We start from the raw sequence: 23,287 nt of genomic DNA on the forward strand, positions 1-23,287 counted from the left end.
GCTGACAGTGCCTCCAGTTCCTTCACATTGTCTCCCACCCAGTCTACTGCAGAAAGGTCAGAGTTGGCACCTGCAGCCAATGTCCAACCGTCTTTCACCTCACCCCCTTGCAAATCAGGCCAGCAGTCTGAGCCCCAAGCCATACAGCAGTCTCTTATTCTTTTTGAGGACTCTGTCAGCAGGGTTTCCCAGGGCCATCCACCTAGCCCTGCCCCAGAAGTGGAAGAGATTGAGTGCAGCGATGCCCAACCACTTATTTCTCAAGATGAGTACATGCAAGGATCATCGCAGCACGTCTCCGATGATGACGAAACGCAGGTGCCAACTGCTGCGGCGTTCAGCATTGTGGAGACCGACAAGGAGGGCAGGGGTGAAGACTGGGTGGAAGATGATGTGGAGGACGATGAGGTCCTCGACCCCACATGGAATGAACGTCATGCAGGTGACCTGAGTAGTTTGGAGGAAGAGGCGGTGGTCGCACAGAGCCACCAGCACAGCAGAAGAGGGAGCAGGGTGCAGAAGCGGAGCGGCCGTGCCCTAGACACTACGCCCGCTACTGCCCAACGCAGCAAGGGAACGAGCGCACCAAAGTCAGCTCAAAGGAGTTCTCTAGCGTGGAAGTTCTTTAGAAAATGTGCTGATGACAGGACACGAGTGGTTTGCACCCTGTGCAATCAGAGCTTGAAGCGAGGCATAAACCTTCTCAACCTGAGCACAACCTGCATGATCAGGCATCTAAGTGCAAAGCACGAGCTGCAGTGGAGTACACACCTTCAAAACCAAGAAACGTCTCTGGCTCATCCTGCTTCCTCTTCTGCTGCAGTCTCGGCCGCTCCAGCCACATCTGTAGTGATACCGGCACCTGCCACCCCGCAAACAGACGATCTGTCAGCAACACCACCACCTGGGTCACCAACAACCATCTCCACAATGTCCCGTGGAAGCGTTCAGCTTTCCATCTCCCAAACACTTGAGAGGAAGAGGAAGTACCCCCCTACCCACCTGCGATCCCTGGCCCTGAATGCCAGCATTTCAAAATTATTGGCCTTTGAAATGCTGTCATTCCGTCTGGTGGAGACGCACAGTTTTAAAAACCTTATGTCGGTGGCTGTCCCACAGTACGTCGTGCCCAGCCGCCACTACTTTTCCAGGCAAGCCATCCCTTCCCTGCACAACCAAGTGGGGGAAAATATCAGGTGTGCACTGCGCAACGCCATCTGTGCCAAGGTCCACCTAACTACGGATACGTGGACCAGTAAGCACGGTCAGGGGCGTTATATCTCCCTAACGGCACACTGGGTAAATGCAGTGGCGGATGGGCCTGATGCGGATAGCAATTTGGCGCATGTCCTTCTACCACCGAGGATTGCAGGGCGCTTCAGTTTGCCTCCTGTTCCTAACTCCTCCTACTCCGCTTCCTCATCCTCTACCGCCTCCTCATCCGGACAGCGTAACACCTTCACCACCAACTTCAGCACGGCCAGGGGTAAACGACAGCAGGCAGTTTTACAACTTGCCTGTTTGGGGGACAAACCACACACCGCGCAGGAGTTGTGGAGGAGCATGGAACAGCAGACAAATGAGTGGTTGCTGCCAGCGAGCCTCAAGCCCGGCCTGGTGGTGTGCGATAACGGGCGAAATCTCATAGCAGCTCTGGGCCTAGCCGGTTTGACGCACATCCCTTGCCTGGCGCATGTGCTGAATTTGGTGGTGCAGAGGTTCCTTAAAAACTACCCCGATATGTCAGAGCTGCTGCAGAAAGTGCGGGCCGTTTGTGCGCACTTTCGGCGTTCTCACCCTGCTGCTGCTCGCCTGGCAGCGCTGCAGCGTAACTTCGGCCTTCCCGCTCACCGCCTCATATGTGACGTGCCCACAAGGTGGAACTCCACCTTGCACATGCTGGAAAGACTGTGCGAGCAGCAGCAGGCCATAGTGGAGTTTCAGCTGCAGCACGCACGCGTGAGTCGCTCTGCGGAACAGCACCACTTCACCACCAATAACTGGGCCTCCATGCGAGACCTGTGTGCCTTGTTGCGCTGTTTTGAGTACTCCACCAACATGGCCAGTGGCAATGACGCCGTTCTCAGCTTAACTATCCCACTTCTATGCCTCCTTGAAAAAACAATTCGGGCGATGATGGAAGAGGATGTGGCACAGGATGAGGAGGAGGAGGAGGATGAAGAGGTAACATTTCCAAGGCTTTCAGGGCAGTCATTCGCAAGGGGCTCCGAGGGTGGGTTCCTGCACACGCAAACGCCAGGGACGCAATTGTCCAGCAGGGGCACAGTTCTGGAGGATGAGGAGGATGAGGAGGAGGAGGAGCTGGAGGAGGAGATGGAACCATGTTCACAGCAGGGTGGCACCCAGGCCAGCTCATGGCCATCACTGGTGCGTGGCTGGGGGGATACAGAGGACACGGACGATACACCTCCCACAGAGGACAGCCTTTCGTCGCCTCTGGGCAGCCTGGCACACATGAGCGATTACATGCTGCAGTGTCTCCACAACGACCGCCGAGTTGCCCACATTCTAACTTGTGCTGATTACTGGGTGGCCACGCTGCTGGATCCCCGTTACAAGGACAACGTACCGTCCTTAATTCACTCACTGGAGCGCGATCGCAAGATGCGCGAGTACAAGCGCACGCTGGTAGACGCCATGCTGCTGGCATTCCCATCTGACAGCGGGGCCACAGTGGAAGCACAAGGCAGAGGAGGAGGAGGAGGAGGTCGCCAACGCAACCAGGGCACCGCCAGCACCTCAGAAGGCAGGGTTAGCATGGCCGAAATGTGGAAAAGCTTTGTCAGCACGCCACAACAAACAGCAGCACCAGCAGCTCAGATGGAACGTCTTAGCAGGAGGCAGCATTTTACCAACATGGTGGAGCAGTATGTGTGCACACGCCTACATGTAGTGAATGACGGGTCTGCCCCCTTCAACTTCTGGGTCTCCAAATTGGGCACATGGCCTGAGCTTGCCCTTTACGCCTTGGAGGTGCTGGCGTGCCCTGCAGCCAGTGTATTATCTGAACGGGTATTTAGCACGGCTGGGGGCGTTATAACAGACAAGCGCAGCCGCCTGTCCAGAGACAATGTGGACAAGCTCACGTTCATTAAAATGAACCAGGCATGGATCCCACGGGACTTTTCCGTACCTTATGCAGAATAGCAATGGATACCGACCTTACCCACCCATTGTTCCATTTTTGCTCTTTCTCACTCTTTTGGGGTGTACCCTCATTTAAAATTTTTGAAAAGAAGCAGTGTTGGCTACCTCGTCCTCCTCCTCAGGGCCAGATTAATGTAGGGGCTATTGGAGCTGCAGCTCCAGGCCCCTACCTTTTATATAGGCCCCGGGTTGGCCATATTCACTGTTACCGCTCTTCTGTCACTTGTAAACACAGAAGTCTGGCTTCTATGCTCGCTTCCCCAGGCAGCACCCTCAGAACCTCCCCACACAGCGTGAAGGCCGGACAAGGAGGGACAGTTGGCGATGCATGGATGTGTTTATGGGCTTCAGAGACAGCATCCCATGTTGAATTAGGCATGCATGGCTGCACCCTTCCTCCTCTGGGTGCATGGCAAGGCACGGCCCTTAAGGCCCTTCAAAATCCTCAGCACCAAGCCCATGATGCTGTTAATCCGGCCCTGGTCCTCCTCCACCGCCGCTTCCACCTACACCGCCCATAGGTGTGCGCAGCCTATTGCATTAAGGTGTGCACCCCAAAGTTGAAATACACATGCATGTGTTTGCCAGCAGGGAGAGTAATGTATCGGGGCCATGTACCTGTAGGCAAGGAGAAATAGAGCAGAGCAGGTCCCAGGGAGATCTTTCCCATCTCCTCACTGGCAATGCTATGTGCCCTAGGTGATTAGGGTGTGCCCAGGCACACCCAGCACACCCTGTGCGCACGCCTATGTCACCGCCACATCCACCACCACCTCAACCTCCCTCCTACTCCATATGGGCCTCGTCCTTCAGAGATGAAGAAGAACATTGTTTTATTTTTCTGTTTTTTTTGTTGTTTTAAGTTATTTCCCTATCCACATTTGTTTGCAGAGCACTTGCCATGCTCTTAATTACGTTTTGCTGCCATTTGCAGCACTCTAGCCCTTTCCTTTGGTGTTTTAGAGCCATTTTAGTGCCTTAAAGTTCGGGTCCCCATTGACTTCAATGGGGTTCGGTGTCCGGGAAAAGTTCGGTAAAAGTCCGGGACACGGACCCGGACTTTTTTTTAAAGTTCGGCCGAACCCGTCGAACACGGACATCTAGGTGTCCGCTCAACCCTAAAGGTAAGTAAACAAAAAAAAATCGTAACTATACATTTCTTTTTCAGGTGACAAATAGGAAGAATCAATTATGTTGATTTTGTGTCCGGAACTCCGCTTTAAATTGTGTAGGAGATTTATCGATTGATTTTAATCAAGGATACTATGACATTATGAAAGTCTGTATGATATGCATGCACTGTCTGGATCCTGAAGAAACTCCTGACATGTGAGCGAAACGCGTAGGTCCACTAGCAGATCCTATGATCCACACTCAGGTCATGCGACCAGTTATGTACATGCATTGTCACACTTGATTATGACTGTATCTATTTTAATGGATTTTGTTCAATAATATGCATTATTCTTTTACACTTTATGTATATATACCTTTTCATTAAGTTAGAGGCACATTTAAATCCCCATTTTCTAGGTCTGGTAGATACAATTCCTACCAGCCCACTACCACACCTGGTAACTTTACTATTCGTCTACCATACCCCAGGGGACGGTGCCAGTAATCTGATAGACAGACTATCTCTCTCCATACAAACTTTAGAATTTCAGTAATTAGAGCCATTTACTCAATAAGAGGAGTAAAAAGTTGATAATCTTGGAAAAGCAAAAAAAAAACAAAAAACAAAAGTGCACAGATTTTCCGTTTCATAATTTTAGAACACTATGATCAAAGAAAGTTGATTGCTAATTGGAGGGTATCACTTTTTGTTTTTACTTATATTTCGGTGTTCGTTTTGAAGTTTTTGTTTTCCATATACAGAAAATTTGCAAGAAAAAGAAAAGCAGTACTTAAAGTGACTCAGTGTTGCAGAAATAAAAAGTTTGAAAAAAGTTGCCCCCCGAGTAAAAAGTTTTACTACTCACCTTTCCTGCTGCTCATGCTGCTATTTATTCCAATATTGTGGAGACGCTGCTGCTGGAAAAATATACTAAATCTGTGAATTTTGGGTTTTATGGCTTCCTGAATCTCTGCTGTGTACTGTCGCTTATCCCATTGGCTGCACGTCACTAACATATTCTGATTAGGCATCTGGATTTAGAAGACCAGCCCCCTATGGACACTGCTCTTCACTGTCTGACTGGTCGCAGCTACCTGATTTCACCTTGTACAGTGCTAGACAAGCAGTCCTGAATTCTGTTGAGGTCCCTGAGGGCCCTCCCACAACCCAGGACTTTGGACAGCGGAGGAGAGCATTGGCCACCAGTTGTGTGGGGAATATTGTAAGCATATCACCTTATTCATTATCCCCAAGGCAAATTGTAGTGTGGAGGAGGACCTACTGCAGGAGCATTCATTTTTTTTACTTAGCCTAAATAACAGCCTAATAATAGTTTACAGCACTGCATTGTTGTGACAGTACAGACTGGGAATTAACAATAGTTGCAATTATACTGTTAATAAGCTGGAACTCAGCTGTTAATATTTTATTGTTCTGGGACCATGGCATCTATAAGTAACTGAGAAAACCAATATCGTGATCTTCAGTGTAATGTAAGGTATATACCTAATCAGTGGCTTGACCCAAAGAAGCTGTAATTTGCTTCCAACCTAACTACATATTGTCAGTTACAAACAAATAGGTAGAAAAACCCCACTTGCGTAACAGCATTTTCAGCTTCTGTAGGGCATTGTTGGTTGCATTACCTTTATGGGTTCAAGCAAAGCAAATAAAAGAGCTGATTTTATTCACTGCCAATATGTTATTATTATTTATATTATTTTGCATGTACCTTGTACTTCCAATAGGATGCTGATATCATTATGTTCCATGTTGTATATAACTAAGCATGTGTATCTTCCTTCATCCATGATGGTCACGTTGTACAAGGTGACAGACACATTCCCATTTCTTGCCAGTTCTTCACTGAACATGACTCTGGAGTGACTTCTTACAACTTTCTTGTCATATCTCAAGATTTCCCTTTCTTGGGCATACCAAACCACAAGAAGGGAATTTGGATCCACGGGAATGTTTGGCACAGAGAAGGTGCAAGTGAGGAGAACATTGGATCCAAGAAACACTCGCTGAAGAGAAGGTCCGAACACATTCAAGGCTAGAGCTGTCAAGAGATTTGAAAATAAAAATCAAAAAGGCAAAACAAAATCATATTTGGAAAGCAAATCCAAGATAACTATATTTCAAAAATAGTACATTCAGATTTTTTTAAGCCATAGTTACATAGTTACATAGTATTTGAGGTTGAATAAAGACAATAGTCCATCCAGTTCAACCTGTGTAGGTGTGTGTGGACGTATTCATTTCCCATACCCCTGAATGTTTTGATCCTTGAGGTGCCCATCCAAGAGTCTTTTAAAAGTAGCCATACTTCCCGCAGTAACTACCATTTGTGGTAGAGAATTCCACAATCTTATTGCCCCTACTGTAAAGAACCCCCTGCGTAGCCCATTCCTTGCGACTGAATCATGTTTCTTCTATGTTGCTATCACCGTTGAGGTATTTATAAATTGCTATCATGTCCCCTCTCAGGCGTCTCCTCTTCAGGGAGAATAAATCAAGCCACACCCTTTGAAAACGTCACCGGATGTGACGAAACGCGTCAAGACGTGCATTGGAACGCAAGCCGGATTTACCTCCGCTCGCCACTCTGCATGGTTTACACCATTGAGTCACGGAAACTTTTAAAACGATTTCTGCCGATCTTTGCCGAACAGTGCATATTTGTCTTTTGGAAACTTTGTCACATTTTATGGAATAAATCCTTTTAAAAACAATATTACACTATCTGGAGCCTTTATCTTCTTTTTTTAACAACACCCTACGCTGTCCTATGAAGCGGTGAGGAGGAAATCACCATCAGCACAGCCAGGAGATATTTAAAGGGGACCTACCGACAGGCTTGATTGGTCTCAGTATCGTAGGGTATATGAGACCCACGACATTCGGTAAGTCACCCATCTTTTAAATTATACTGGGAAGAAGGAATTCAGCACCTGGACCTTATATATCACCAATGGAATATAATTGTTGAGCACTTTTCACCTTTTTTGGAAAAAACAGGAAACCACAGAATTTTGGACTTTGTTGCACTTTATTTATATATTTATATCACAAAGATGAACTCTTACTAACTACCGTATATATATATATATTTTCAAGTCTCTGATTTTTTAGTTTTGGTAGTATTGTGATTATTGTTTGCACATAATTTGCACACTTGCACAAAGATGAATTTTAAATGATTATAATTTTAGTCCCAGGAATATTAAGAATACACTATTAATTTTTGTTTGCACACAATCTTGCACAATTTGCACATTTTTTTAGCAAGCGCTGTAGATAGCCCCTACCAGGACTATTTTTTTCAGAATAAATCAAGTGCTTGTAAGCGCTCTTCATAATTAAGGTCCTCCAATCCCCTAATTAGTTTAGTTGCCCTTCTCTGGACTCTCTCCAGCTCCAACACATCCCTCCTGAGGACTGGCGACCAGAACTGGACAGAATACTCCAGATGTGGTCGGACCAGAGTTTTATAAAGTGGAAGGATTATAGTCTTATCCAGGGCTTTTTTTCTCAGTGAAAAGGTGGTGGAACTCCCCCATTCTGAGTCTTTTTGTGTCCTTGCCCCCTACCCACCTCCGAGCACCATCCCTTGTTTCCACCCCCTACCCACCTCCAAGAACAACCTCATTTAGGGAATACAGAGCCAAGTATAATTTTGCTGTGCTAAGTAATTTGTATGGAACTTGTTAATGATAACAAGAAAAGCTGTAAAGTAGACCCCCCCCTTCAGCCAGCAGCAGTATACCGCCCCCCCCAAGCAACAATAGATTCCCCTAGCAACTGTTGACTCCCTGCTACAAAATATCACCCAAGCAACAATAGATCTTCCAAAAGCCATCATCAATAGACTTTCCAGCAGTTAGGTACAATAGATCCCTCCCACAATAGTAGATCCCTTCCAGCAACAATAGACCGCCTCGAAAAATAGATCCACTACAGGAACAATAGATCCCCCAGCATCCGGCAGCAGTAGACCCTACAGCACACCCCTTGCCATTACATACATTCAGTACTGGAGGTGCCGGAACTGCGTTCCCCCGCGTTCCTGCTGAAAAAAAGCCCTGGTCTTATCTCTGGAATACATCCCTTTCTTTATGCAAGCTAATATTCTGCCGACTTTGGCAGCTGCAGCTTGACATTGCATGCTATTGCTAACTTCTACTAAGACTCCCAGATCTTTCTTTGTGCTTTTATGTTTTTTGTCCCCAAATGCAACACCTTACATTTTTCACAATAAACCTCATTTGCCATGTAGTTGCCCACTCTGTTATTTTGTTCAGGTCATTCTGTAAGATTCCTGCCTCACTATGTGAAGGTTTTGCCCTACTTAATCTATAGCCTCAAAATAAAATTACAAATGTGTATACAGTAAATTGCCAGTCCAGTCTGTAATATGCAAAAGATAAAAATTCTAAAGCACTCAGATTTTTTAAAAAAATAAAGAAATACAATATAGTAATAGTAATAATATTTAACAGAAATGGGTGTAATGAATGCATATAAAAAATTACCCCTTATTAGTCAGAGTTAATCCCAATAAATAAACGATAATCAGCTATAGCAATCACTTTGAGGCTAAAGGTAGGTGATGCATCTTTAGCCTCAGTAATCAAATGATGACTATTTTTCAGAAAAATTCTATCTTCAAACCCTTGGCACTGATATGCGGCTAGTGTTGCCCCCATTTACAGTACGTGACTTTATTGATAGGGTGCTGTTCAGAGGTTTTTATCATGTCATTCATATCATGTCATCCTTATAGGAGAGGAAAGAATACTATTTACTCAGGTTGATAAAGGGGAAACTTTATCATTGAATGCATTCCTGTAATTTGGTGATATTTTTGTCGTTGTTGGAACTTGTGCATGTGGTGCTATGTGTGTTCCATCTTTCAGGTGCCCACCAAGATTAATGTTTTCTGCCTGCAGCCAGAAGAGGAGATTATTGACTACGAAGTTCGGTCATTCCTGGTGACCTACTCACTGCTCCCACTAAAGTTATCTTTGTAAATACATTCTTGTGCTCAATCCATCAGTGTAGCACCCTCCTAGGTAGGTGCTAGTGAGAGAGTATAGTTTTGAGCTCTGTCTGCCTACCAGAGGGGCTGCAGGTAAATCTATATTCTCTGCCTACCAGAGGAACTATTAGTGAGGTCTTCTCAGTGTGCTCAGTATGCGATTCATTCAGTCTAGAGAGAGTTTCACGCTGGTCCAATAGGGAGGCATGTTGGACAGTGGGAGGAAACAAATGGGTGCAAATGCTTTTGATACAGTCCTGATGAGTTGCAGAGGGCAGGATGCCCTGGTGCATGTTGGGATATTGTATAAAAGCCAGGAGCACATGTGTAGCTCTGAGGAAGTTGTATTCCATACAGGACAATGGACACTTGTATGGAATACTCCTGACACTTAAGCAATTGAGTTCAATATGATCGTTTTTCACCTTTGTTTGTGATTAGCCTTTTTTTTTTTATATATAAATAAAGCCATAATTGAGGATAATGCGCTAGGTCGGTGCACCCTTATTTGTGTTCTTTGCAGTACTTTCGGACTACCCCAGTCCTTTAAGGGCAGCAAGACCTTAGCCATCCAAGACGCCTTATATGAGTCCCGTGGGAAAAGTGGTCGGGGAGCTTGGATTTTGAATGCAGGATAAAGGTGTTTCATACACCATATTGTTTTGGAGTAGCACATGTGCTCTGGGTCTTTCGTTGGAGAGCAGAGTCCCTGAGGGAGGGAGCAGCTGCCTCCTCCTCTGGGGAGGTGCCATGCGGACGCAGGAGGTCACCCTGAGGGCCAGAGGATCGGTAGATAGGATAAAGTAATAAATGAATAAATAAAAAGGAGATCTAGTGCTCTCTGTCTTATTAAGGGGCCATTAATTACATTTGCTAAAATCACACTTACATTGAATGGCACTTAAGCAGTGCTAGCTTTCTCTGCATCCAGACACTTCCTGGTACCTCCGGGATCAGCGTAATGACGTGCAGGCTCCTCCCCTGTACGTGTTGCGCCATCGACTTGGTCAGCGGGCTTATATCACGGTAGTATTGTGTTATTTTACTTGCACCGTGTTATTGGGACTTGGAATATCACCAATAATTTTTTTCAATTTTCTTCATTTTTTCACAATATTTGAGTTTATGGTCACATTATATATTATACCTCACCAAGCGATTAATTTTGATATTTATTCACTTAGCGCAGCAATATTATTTACTCATTATCCTAGGTGTTTTGTGTTTGGCACTGATTGCTTGCTGCTTTGTGTTTATCACTTGTATTATTTAGGGATTGCGCTGATTATTATATTTTATTCTTTAGTGTTGATTAACAGCCTGGCTGTTTCTGATCACTAAAGAAGTTCTGAAGATAGAAGTCATTGTCTATGTGAATAGTTCAATTGGAGTATCCCACTATTCCCTTTTCTTATCCCAATTATCAATAAACAACAAAAAACCAACACCCCTAGCCTGTTTATTTCTGGGAAGAGCCAACAGGAGCAAGGAGCGATATAGGATGTGTATCTGCTTATAACTGTGTGTTGGTAACCAGGGGAGCCCGCAGAGTTAATATCCAGCAGTTCCTAGGAGAGGCAGTGCTACATCAGTATATATCATATCACTCTCCTGCTTTCTGGAAAATGATGGCACAATTGTCCCACTTATGGTCAATGTGTTTACTTCCTCTACATTGAGATGTGGAGACACAGCAATATGGAAGTTCTGAGTTGGTAATGCATTGTCTACTTCCTTGACAGGCAAGTTATTTTATTATCTATCAGGGAGGTGGCCATGCCCATCTACACCTGACCCAGCTCTACCTTGCTGTTTCTAGCTCTGCCCTGCTCTAGTCATGACCCTTTCCAATCTAAAGACAATTGTATAGTGTGTATGGCCCATTAGGCAAGGAAAGAATGTTGGAGGTCAGTTGATTGAGTTTAAATCTTTCTATCTAGCTACCTATCTATTTATTTTTTTTTGGAAACACTTTAAATGTATCAATGTAAAGACATGTATTTTTCTCTCATGTATAGAGAATATAAAGTTCTACCTATCCTGGATATTGTATTCATTAGGTATATGATTAAGAATAAGCATTTTAAAGTATTGAAATCTGTAGCAGAATCAAATAAAATGTATATCATGTTGTAATATTTCTGCAGACTGAGAGTCAAATATTGCTCAATGGATAGTCAAGTAAGTCCCCGTTCACACTAAGGCGACCTGTGAGGCGACCTGGTCGCCTCACAGGTCGCCATAGGTCGCCTTCCATAGGGAAGCTGCGGACCCGTTCTAATAGGAGTGACACAAGTCGCTCCAACTTAGAAAAAGGGTCCGGAGCTTCTTTGGGGCGACCCGGAGGCGACTGCCATAGACTTCAATGTTATGAAGTCCGTGGCAGCCACTCCGAGGTCGCGGCGTGCTGCTCGCACCGCGACCTCGGAGGTCGCCCTCCCGAGTCGGATCGCCCCTATGTGAATGGGGCCTAAATGTAATCACAAGTAATCATATGGCATGCAGGTACCGCGCACTGTATTCAACTCCAATGTAAGGTAAATAAAAGACAAGCTTCAGCTCTGGTCCAAGCCCAACAGTCATGTCTGTCTGACATGTTTCACCCACATTGGCTATTTTGTAGATCACGGACAATCATAAACAAATATAAATAATAATAATCATCAAAAGTGCCTTCTTATAGGGGCACTAACTTTCCCTCTCAATATCGGCGGAACTGAAATTACTTTATTTAATAACTGGATAATATTTCACCCCCCCACAGTTCATATAAGTATATCTATCTATCTATCTATCTATCTATCTATCTATCTATCTATCTATCTATCTATCTATCTATCTATCTATCTATCTATCTATCTATCTATCTATCTATCTATCTATCTATCTATCTATCTATCTATCTATCTATCTATCTATCTATCTATCTATCTATCTACCTATCTATCTATCTATCTATATATATATATATATATATATATATATGTTTATATATATATATGTGTATATATAGATATATATATATATATATATATATATATATATATATATATATATATATATATATATATATATATATATATATATCTATATATACATATATAGATATATATATACATACACACACACTACTGATAAATTTACAAACAACTGAAAAACAAAAATTTTAAATTTTGAGTGGACTTACTGACCCATTTATAAACTTACTTTTTTTTTTATAATGCAAAATAAATGGTGCTATAGAAAAACAGAAAAGGTAAATGTGGACATGGTATCAAGTCCTACAGTACCCCGATTATCCGATTATCACATATTAACTCTCTAGGAAGCTTTGCAAGCTTACAGTAAGCCTTTTAAAGTAATCATTTTGTAAGGATGAAAAACTAGCAAATTAAATTGATTTTAGGGTTAGATTTAACAAAGTCAGCAAAGTTTAGCAAAAAGGTGATAAAACAACTTGATTAAATAATTGGATTACTGAACTTAAATGTAAACATTCTGATCTAAAGGCCATAAGCAAAGAATTTAGACCAAATCAGTCCTTTTTATAAATCCTCACACAGTGGTCAACAATTGCCAGGAAGAATTTCTAATAGAAATAATACTAAATAAATTAAACTTACATGTTTTACAGAGGAGTAGGAAGAGCAGTAATCTGTACGCCATTCTAAAGAACTATGCAGCCTTTTACTTTATTTGTTTTCTTTATTTTGAACATCCAGTAATCATAAAGCAGGTATGGGCTGGAATTTACAGTAAATGGGTTATTCTTGTCCAAGTTTATCTTTATTGGTTTATAAGTTACATATTACACTAAAAAAAGGAAATGTACAGTATCTCACAAAAGTGAGTACACCCCTCACATTTTTGTCAATATTTTATTCTATCTTTTCATGTGACAACACTGAAGAAATGACACTTTGCTACAATGTAAAGTAGTGAGTGTACAGCTTGTATAACAGTGTAAATTTGCTGTCCTCTCAAAATAACTCAACACACAGCCATTAATGTCTAAACCGCTGGCAACAAAAGGAGGTACACACCTAGGTGGAAATGTCCAATGGCCTGCCAGGCTTCATGCTCGGATAAGGGTCTGGTATGGATTTTGGGGAGGACTCCACCCCATTTTTTTTTTTTTATTTTGGTGTTGAATTCCCCTTAAGCACTTAAATACAGTTTCACCCCCTCCCTGCCTAGACCAATTTTCAGCTTTCAGTGCTCATTGGCACCTATGGGAAATATTGGTTAACCTGACACGGCATTGCTCCCCGTCTTTAACATTGCCATCTATGGGAAATATTGGTCAGCTTGGCATGCCACTGCTCCCTATCTTTATCATTGCTGTCTATGGGAAATCTCGGTTAGCTTGACATGGCACTGCTCCCTGTCTTTACAATTGCCGTCTATGAGAAATATTGGCCAGCTTGACATGGCACTGCTCCCCGTCTTTAACATTGCCGTCTATAGGAAATATTGGTCAGCTTGGCATGGCACTACCCCCCCCCCATCTTTAACATTGCCGTCTATGGGAAATATTGGTCAGCTTGGCATGGCACTGCTCCTTGTCTTTAACATTGCTGTCTATGGGAAATCTCGGTCAGCTTGACATGACACTGCTCCCTGTCTTTAACATTGGCGTCTATGAGAAATATTGGCCAGCTTGACATGGCACTGCGCCCGAACCAGTGACAGGGACACAAAACTTGGGGAGCACCGAGAGGGGACCCAGGACTACAACATATCTAGGCAGTATAAAAGTGGTGTATGCCTGTACACTACACTGACTGCACTAATCTAACTCAACTCACTATCCACTAACTACCTGCCTAATATATATTGTCACTAGTGGTGTCCAGTTCATGAATAAATCATTCTTTTGCATCGATTCTTTTCATTGAACTGGATGAATCGGTTCATCTGACTAAACTGATTTATATATGAAACAGTTCACTATTGACTTAATAGGAGAGATAGGTCTGGTAATATGATTCTAGAGAGCTCAGCTCCTCCAGGGAATCAATCAGCCGGCACATGCTGGAAACAAACTTATAACAGTTCCCAGTCAAGAGTACTCAGTACACCAGTTACTGAGTCACAGAATCATTACATATGAGTCAGTCTCGGTTAGAACTGAGTACACTGAAAGAATCATTCACCACCAGTAGAACAATACACCAAATCAATGATCAGGTAGCAGCAGTGATAAGGCACAGACAGTGGGGACACAGTCAGCGGGGACACAGACAGCGGGGACACAGACAGCGGGGACACAGAGTCTGGATGATAAGCGATCAAAATTCAGATTATTTATTTAACCCTTTAGTATTTAGTTGGCTTCTCCTAAAGGAGACATGCATTTTAAAGGGACAGGTGACCCTTTTTAGACATCTGTCCTATTTAGAAGCTGTATAATTGAATGAGAGAGCTGCCTCATTTTAATAACACAAAAACACATTTTATCCTGTATTTTAATCATTATCTGCCTTTGGTCCTGAGATTTCTATGCCCCTTGGATCCTTTGATTTTTTTTTTTTTTTTTTTTAGTTCCTACAACAATGACCTCACAGTAAGGTTGAGTCAGGGCTTCGGTTCTCTAGCTCATCAGCAGACTCAGCAAGTTAGCCGAAGAATCGATTCATTAATCAGTTCATTTTAATGAGTAGTTCGAAATGATTCGATTCACTTAAAAGAATTGAACTTCCCATCACTAGTTGTCACACACTATACACAGCTGCCGTATAAGCAGCAGCCTTATATAGTGTGGGGCGTGGACTTAGCCCCTGAGCCATGATTGGCTAAAGGCACCCTGCCTTTGGCCAATAATGGCTCTGACAGGACATTGTGCTGTGATTGGCCAAAGCATACAGGTCAGGTGCATGCATTGGCCAATCATCAGCAATCAATGCACTGCAACAGCGCAGTGCATTATGGGGTGCTCATCGGTGGGTGAACTTCCCATCAAGCGCCCCATTTGTTTGTGTGTTCAGCAAACAAATAAACAGCTGATGTTCGAGTCGAACATCAAGCCCATCACTAATATTTATACTGTATGTTTCTAATTATTGTACCAATTATATCTCTATTATATATATGACAGACTTTGAAGTTTGAATATGACAGACAGACAGAAGTTTGATTATGTAAGAAAAATAAAAACGTATTTTACAAAACAATAAAACATAATTAAAAAAATTCAATCATTTTAAAAAAATAATCAAACAGCTTGGGCTGGTCAGCAGAAGGACCAACCCCTATTTGCCGCTCCAAATCTTGGATGCGGCGGACGGCCCAATGCAGCAGCTCCCTCATGTCACCCATCGATGGGTCCATCAACACTGGGGAGAAAAAGAGACACCTGGAGGAAAAATACATAAACAAAGGATTCACAAAATCACCACATCAAAAACTAGGCACTGTAGCATATTTGCCCTGTTTTACATACATTCTTGCTCAAACATGATAGATTGCTAGTCTACATAGTTACACTCAAATGCTTAATCCCCAAAAATGTTTGGGGCACATGTGAGGTGAATTCCTTGGCCAACAAGATGACATTTTTATGTTCAATCTCCATGGATATTTCTACATTGAGAATGCTGTCCAATTCGATCCACACGGGATCAGAGTTTCCTGTTGACCTAATGGTTTGAATAAGCAGGTGTGGTGGAAGGGAGGAGGCCCAGCTCCTAGGAAGCTGAGGTGTGGTCTCTCATCTCTTAGCATTGAAGCCTGAAGATGTTAGAGATGACAGTGGAGGAAGCACTTTGTTTGGCCTAACTTTGGTAAATACTCACTAGATGTGACAGAACCATCTGACTTTGTATTATATTGTTGCTGCCTCCTTTCGTCTGTTTGTTCGGCTGTTCCACGGCCCATACAGCCCCCTTTATTTCCCTATGTTTTAGCCAAATGCCTTGCATGGTTTGGACTACTACAAATGGGACAGTCACATGCAGGAATAATGTCTCCCTTGTAAAATGACGATGTTATTCCCTGTATAGTATGAGGTCTCTGGACAGGAAGTACCACTCCTAATATGGTCATTCCAGGAAGTTCAATGAGGAGACGGACTGTCTGAGGTGGCTCTCCATTCACCTATTGTCGGGTGTGCTAATGAACTTGCCTGCTGTCTGCTAAGAGATGTATTGAAACTCAGAGTAATGTGTATTGAGGGCTCGTTAGGGAACCTTTGTTCTGTGTCTGGCTATTGTGTACATTGATTGCCCCCTGGGGGCTTCTATCTCCTTGCACATGGTAGTCCTTCTGGTCAAACTATCTGACCAATCACTGCTGACTCATTTTCAATTCCTCATTTGCATGGCTAAGGAGGATCAGAAGGGGAACTGCAGGTACTTTACAATTGACCAATAGGAAAGCGGTTGTTGGGGGCAGGATGTTCCAAATTCTGTATAAAAGTGTGCTGTGTTCTTCCAATAAATGTTGTTCCTGTTTTACCCTCAACTCGGAGCTTTGTCTCGTTTTTAGGGGGGGATTTATTATCTGCGGCTAGAGACTGTTTCCTGCTAATGTAAGCCACTCGGTTACGGTGGCTATTCGGCCTGAACGACCACATTCAGGTAATTCGTACATGCTGCAAAGGTGGTACATCCACTAAACGGCGGTTTCATTCCTTTTTACGCTGAGGTTCGTAACATTAGATGCTACTGTTCTTTTTACTATTCTCCCAAATGTGGATCAACTTTAAGGGGCCATAAGCATAGACAATAAGCTGTCCGGGGAAAGTGTTATAATAAAGGTTCAACAAGATGACTTCTGACTTTATTATCTCTTCCCTGAAAATAATGTAAAAGGCTTGCCATGTAAACCTCAACAGATTAAGAGAAACAAACATTTGTAACAATGTGTTGTATCCAATTGCTAGCTAGGCTCCATCTAAAACTAGATGTAGATTGAGATCTTTCTCTCTATCTATCTATCTATCTATCTATCTATCTATCTATCTATCTATCTATCTATCTATCTATCTATCTATCTATCTATCTATCTATCTATCTATCTATCTATCTATCTATCTATCTATCTATCTATCTATCTATCTATCTATCTATCTATCCATATCTATCTATCTATCCATATCTATCTATCTATCTATCTATCTATCTATCTATCTATCTATCTATCTATCTATCTATCTATCTATCTATCTATCTATCTATCTATCTATCTATCTATCTATCTATCTATCTATCTATCTATCTATCTATCTATCTATCTATCTATCTATGTATATATTTAAAGAGACACATTGTAGAGACTCAACACTCCGAGCCTGCTGCTGGGCCTGTGGAGGGGGTTGGTCCTGCTGCTGAGCAGCCCTTGATGCCTCAGGAGAATCTGTGTGAAGAGAGATAAAAAAGAAGAAAACTAAATTTAGCCATGAAATTCAAACAACAAATTAATGTTAAGCAGTCATAGAAAACATCATACCCCCTCTCCCCCTCCCCCATTTTCTCATCTTTATCCACACCATATCCACCCTCCCCCTCTTTTCTCTTTCTCTAAATGTTAATCCATTAAACCCCCCTACTCTTTTAAACCTTTCTCTCACTCCCATTCTCTTCTCCCCCATCTATGTCTCTCTCTCTCTCTCCTTACTCCCTCCACCCTCCCCTGAAAGGGTGCTTTTTGAACCTTTTCAGTGCTGAAGCTGGTTTCTATACTGCAAGCTTCCTGCTTCAGGGAGAAGCGTGAAGCCTTAAAGATATGTACTCCATGCTTCTGTGCTGAAGGGGGTTCTCTGAAAAGGTATGGCTGAGGCACAAACAACAACAAAGTGTTTTGAACATCTCATTTTTGATGCTTAAAAAAAAACAATCATGTTATACTAAGCCCCCGTTCACACTGGGGCGACCTGTCAGGCGACCTGGTCGCCTGACAGGTCGCCTTCCATAGAGAAGCTGCAGACCCGTTCTAATAGGAGCGACACAAGTCGCTCCGACTTAGAAAAAGGGTCCGGAGCTTCTTTGGGGCGACCCGGAGCGACCTGCATAGACTTCAATGTTATGAAGTCCGTGCCGGCCGCTCCGAGGTCGCGGCAAAGTAGCGTCGCCCCAGTGTGAACGGGGCCTTACAGTACCTGCTGCCACCTGTGCAGTGGTTTTGCACAGAGCAGCCCTGATCCTCCTCTTCACAGGTCCCTCTCCACCACTCTGCAACATTGTTGGAGTGAGATGGGCTCGGTTAAGTAAAAGGGGGTCTGAGGGGGCTGCTGCACACAGAAGCCTTTGAATCCTAATGCATATAATGCATTAAGAGAAAAAAACTGCTGCCTTTGCAACCACTTTAAGTCTGCTCTGCCCCACACAAATTTACTTTCTACACTAACAAATATTGCACATTAGAGCAAAAACACAGTTTACTTACCTTCACCAACTTGGCCATGGGTCTGGGGGCCAGGAGAAGATTGGCTCTCCTGGCATGAGCCTTTGGAAAAAAAAATTAACTCAAATTTGTTTGATTTCAGAGGTGAACCACTTTGCCGCTGCTCACTAGAGCTCTACTGCGGCAAAGTGGCTCTTGTAGGTCTGACGACGTAGACCTACGTCGGCAGACACTCTCCCTTCTCCGCGGCACGCGCGCGGCGCCAGAGGCTCGCTCCCGCCGTATTCAGTCACAGCGGGAGTCGGGCCAGGGGAGGAGCAGCGGCGATCGCCGCTGCTCTTCCCCGATCGTCGGGGAATCGAGTATGGAGATCCGCCCGCTTGTGTAAACAAAGCGGGCGGATCTCCTAAGTGACAGGCAGGGTCAGATTGCAGGGTTCAGCATAGTTGAACCCTCGATCTGTCCATGACTCACTCAGTCACCTCCCCCCACACACGTCAGTAAGCACCAGGCATACATTAACCCCTCCCTCTCCAATAAAATTAACCCCTTCCCTGCCAGTGTCATTTTTACAGTAACAGTGCATATTTATAGCACTGATTACTGCAGTAATGTCACTGGTACCCCCAAAAGTGTCAAAAATGTCAGTCAAGGGTTCGATCTGTCCGCCGCAATGTCGCAGTCCTGCAAAAAAAATCGCAGATCGCCCCCATTACTCGTTAAAAAAAAACCCACCAAAAACGACAGAAATATTTCCCTTAGTTAGTAAACACAATATCTTTTGCGCAAACCAATCAAAATACGCCTATTGCGATTTTTTTTACCAAAAATATGTAGCAGAAAACAAATTGGCCTAAAATGATAAAAAATTTAGATTTTTACATTTTTTTTTGGGGGGGGGGGGATTTCATATAAAAAAATGTGAAAAATATTGTTATTTTTTCAAAATTGTCGCTCTTTTTTTGTTTATAGCGCAAAAAGTAAAAATCGCACGGATGATCAAATACCACCAAAAGAAAGCTCTGTTTGTGGGAAAAAAAGGACGTAAATTTAGATTGGGTACAGCGTCGCATGACCGCGCAATTGTCAGTTAAATTCGCACAGTGCCGAATCGCAAAAAGTGGCCCAGACGTAAGACAGCGAAATCCTCCGGTGGTAAAGTGGTTAAGCATTTAGGAGCTTAAGAAGAACACACACACAATGTTGAAGCCACCCCCATTTTTAATGGTTTAAACACCAGGTCAACTGATGTGGTTAACATGGCCAAAAATAAACTAGAGTTACAAAATACTCCATGTACACTTCAGGGAACCCAACCAAAAATTAGAAGAGGGTGGCCTCAGGAAACCGACTAAAGCCTAAAATGTACAGCAATGCTCCCCACAACCCAAATACCAGATTCCAATAGGGCAAAGTTAACCACTACCCTCTCCACACTGACTGTGTTGAAAAAATAATCTTGCAATTAGTGGCCATTGGTAGGATATAAAAAAAATATCCTGGATGGACAGCCTTACATTGGCCCTGACTGGGTATTCTCTGTCCTTGAACTTCCCAATCCTCCATGTCCAAGACTTCAACATTCATGTCACATGTAGCTAAAATACACTGGATCTTTACCAAAATTACATTTGCACATATACACATCCCCCTAGCGCACATATAAAAATGTGTGAATCCCAATGAAGGTACTTAGAGTGGGCCTGAGTGGCGGCTGCCTCCTTTGGGCCCTGGTCATTGCCCTCCTCCTCCTCTGTGGTGGAAAAATGGGATGATACTACAAACCCACAAAAAAAAATAAAATAATTGCAGCAGTTTGTTAAAGGGACACATAACGTATGCAAACCCATTGAAAGTACTTACAGTGGTCTCCAGCCAAAGGGGCATCCTCCGGGGAGGGCTGGTCTGCCTCCTCCTCCCTCCAATGCACCATGGCTGATGATACATAAACCACAAAATATAAGAAAGCAACAAAAAAACGGCAGTCCTCCAAGTTTGAAAAGGGACACAGAACACAAACATTCACAGCCAAAGTACTTACAGTGGGCCTGAGGGGGAGTGGCCTCCTGGTGCTCCTCCTCATTATCACTGGTTTCTGCAGAAAAGAACAGCACAAATTACACACAATTTTAGGACAAAAACATGACATCAATATGGCAGCAATATACTCAATGCCCCAGCAGTTTGGGTTCCAAAACTAGTAACGCATTAGGGAATGTCCATTGGACATTTACTTGGGTGCAGGCAGTACATACAGAAACAATGACATCAATTAGATTCATTGTGCATGTCTTGAACCAGGAGGTCACCGTATACATCCATTATCAATGCAGAATGCCACAGCGTGCCCCCCGATCAATGCAGAGTTCCACAGCATGCCCCCCAATCAATGCAGAGTGACACAGTATGTCCCCATCAATGCAGAGTGCCACAGCATGCCCCCCAATCAATGCAGAGTGCCACAGCATGCCCCCCAATCAATGCAGAGTGCCACAGCGTGTCCCCTAAACAATGCAGAGTGCCACAGAATGCCCCCATCAATGCAGAGTGCCACAGCATGCCCCCTAATCAATGCAGAGTGCCACAGCGTGCCCCCCAATCAATGCAGAGTGCCACAGCATGCCCCCATCAATGCAGAGTGCCACAGCATGCCCCCAATCAATGCAGAGTGCCACAGCGTGCCCCCCCATCAATTCTGAGTGCCACAGCATGCCCCCATCAATGCAGAATGCCACAGCGTGCCCCCAATCAATGCAGAGTGCCACAGCATGCCCCCATCAATGCAGAGTGCCACAGCATGCCCCCATCAATGCAGAGTGCCACAGCATGCCCCCAATCAATGCAGAGTTCCACAGCGTGCCCCCAATCAATGCAGAGTGCCACAGCATGCCCCTATCAATGCAGGGTGCCACAGCATGCCCCCAATCAATGCAGAGTGTCACAGCATGCCCCCCAATCAATGCAGAGTACCACAGCATGCCCCTAATCAATGCAGAGTGCCACAGCGTTCCCCCCAATCAATGCAGAGTGCCACAGCGTGCCCCCCAATCAATGCAGAGTGTCACAGCATGTCCCCATCAATGCAGGGTGCCACAGCATTCCCCCAATCAATGCAGAGTGCCACAGCATGCCCCCAATCAATGCAGAATGCCACAGCATGCCCCCCAATCAATGCAGAGTACCAAAGCGTGCCCCCCAATCAATTCAGAGTGCTACAGCATGCCCCCATCAATGCAGAGTGCCACAGCGTGCCCCCCCATCAATTCTGAGTGCCACAGCATGCCCCCATCAATGCAGAATGCCACAGCGTGCCCCCAATCAATGCAGAGTGCCACAGCATGCCCCCATCAATGCAGAGTGCCACAGCATGCCCCCATCAATGCAGAGTGCCACAGCATGCCCCCAATCAATGCAGAGTTCCACAGCGTGCCCCCCAATCAATGCAGAGTGCCACAGCGTGCCCCCAATCAATGCAGAGTGCCACAGCATGCCCCTATCAATGCAGGGTGCCACAGCATGCCCCCAATCAATGCAGAGTGCCACAGCATGCCCCCCAATCAATGCAGAGTACCACAGCATGCCCCTAATCAATGCAGAGTGCCACAGCGTTCCCCCCAATCAATGCAGAGTGCCACAGCGTGCCCCCCAATCAATGCAGAGTGTCACAGCATGTCCCCATCAATGCAGGGTGCCACAGCATTCCCCCAATCAATGCAGAGTGCCACAGCATGCCCCCAATCAATGCAGAATGCCACAGCATGCCCCCCAATCAATGCAGAGTACCAAAGCGTGCCCTCCAATCAATTCAGAGTGCTACAGCATGCCCCCATCAATGCAGAGTGCCACAGCGTGCCCCCCAATCAATTCAGAGTGCCACAGTGTGCCCCCAAACAATGCAGAGTGCCACAGCATGCCCCCAATCAATGCAGAGTGCCACAGCATGCCCCCATCAATGCAGAGTGCCACAGCATGCCCCAATCAATGCAGAGTGCCACAGCATGCCCCCCAATCAATGCAGAGTGCCACAGCATGCCCCAATCAATGCAGAGTGCCACAGCATGCCCCCCAATCAATGCAGAGTGCCAAAGCATGCCCCCATCAATGCAGAGTGCCACAGCATGCCCCCCAATCAATGCAGAGTGCCACAGCGTGCCCCACAATCAATGCAGAGTGCCACAGCGTGCCCCCCAATCAATGCAGAGTGCCACAGCGTGCCCCCCAATCAATGCAGAGTGCCACAGCATGCCCCCATCAATGCAGGGTGCCACAGCATGCCCCCAATCAATGCAGAGTGCCACAGCATGCCCCCCAATCAATGCAGAGCGCCACAGCGTGTCCCCTAAACAATGCAGAGTGCCACAGCATGCCCCTATCATTGCAGAGTGCCACAGCATGCCCCCCAATCAATGCAGAGTGCCACAGCATGCCCCCATCAATGCAGAGTGCCAAAGCATGCCCCCAATCAATGCAGAGTGTCACAGCATGCCCCCCCAATCAATGCAGAGTGCCAAAGCATGCCCCCATCAATGCAAAGTGCCACAGCGTGCCCCCCAATCAATGCAGAGTGCCACAGCGTGCCCCCCAATCAATGCAGAGTGCCACAGCGTGCCCCCCCAATC

At 44.8% G+C, this 23,287-nt stretch overlaps 1 protein-coding gene across 1 annotated transcript in view; it reads right to left on the minus strand.

Moving 5' to 3' along the window:
• Positions 1–13,017, minus strand: part of LOC309558491 (up-regulator of cell proliferation-like) — a gene marked incomplete at its 3' end in the record, with an annotated part of 36,569 nt that extends 23,552 nt beyond the window's left edge. The window contains exons 1-2 of the mRNA XM_082261573.1: positions 12,950–13,017; positions 6,018–6,347 (exon numbers count right to left, since the gene is read on the minus strand). Of these exons, the coding sequence (XP_082117699.1) occupies positions 6,018–6,347; positions 12,950–12,992 (373 nt within the window). The 5' untranslated portion in view covers positions 12,993–13,017. The remainder of the gene's footprint in view (positions 1–6,017; positions 6,348–12,949) is intronic.
• Between the last annotated feature and the right edge of the window lie 10,270 nt (positions 13,018–23,287).

This window comes from Pelophylax lessonae (genome assembly GCF_965119305.1).
Source record: "Pelophylax lessonae genome assembly, chromosome: 6".
In the NCBI taxonomy this organism is placed as follows: Eukaryota; Metazoa; Chordata; class Amphibia; order Anura; family Ranidae; genus Pelophylax; species Pelophylax lessonae.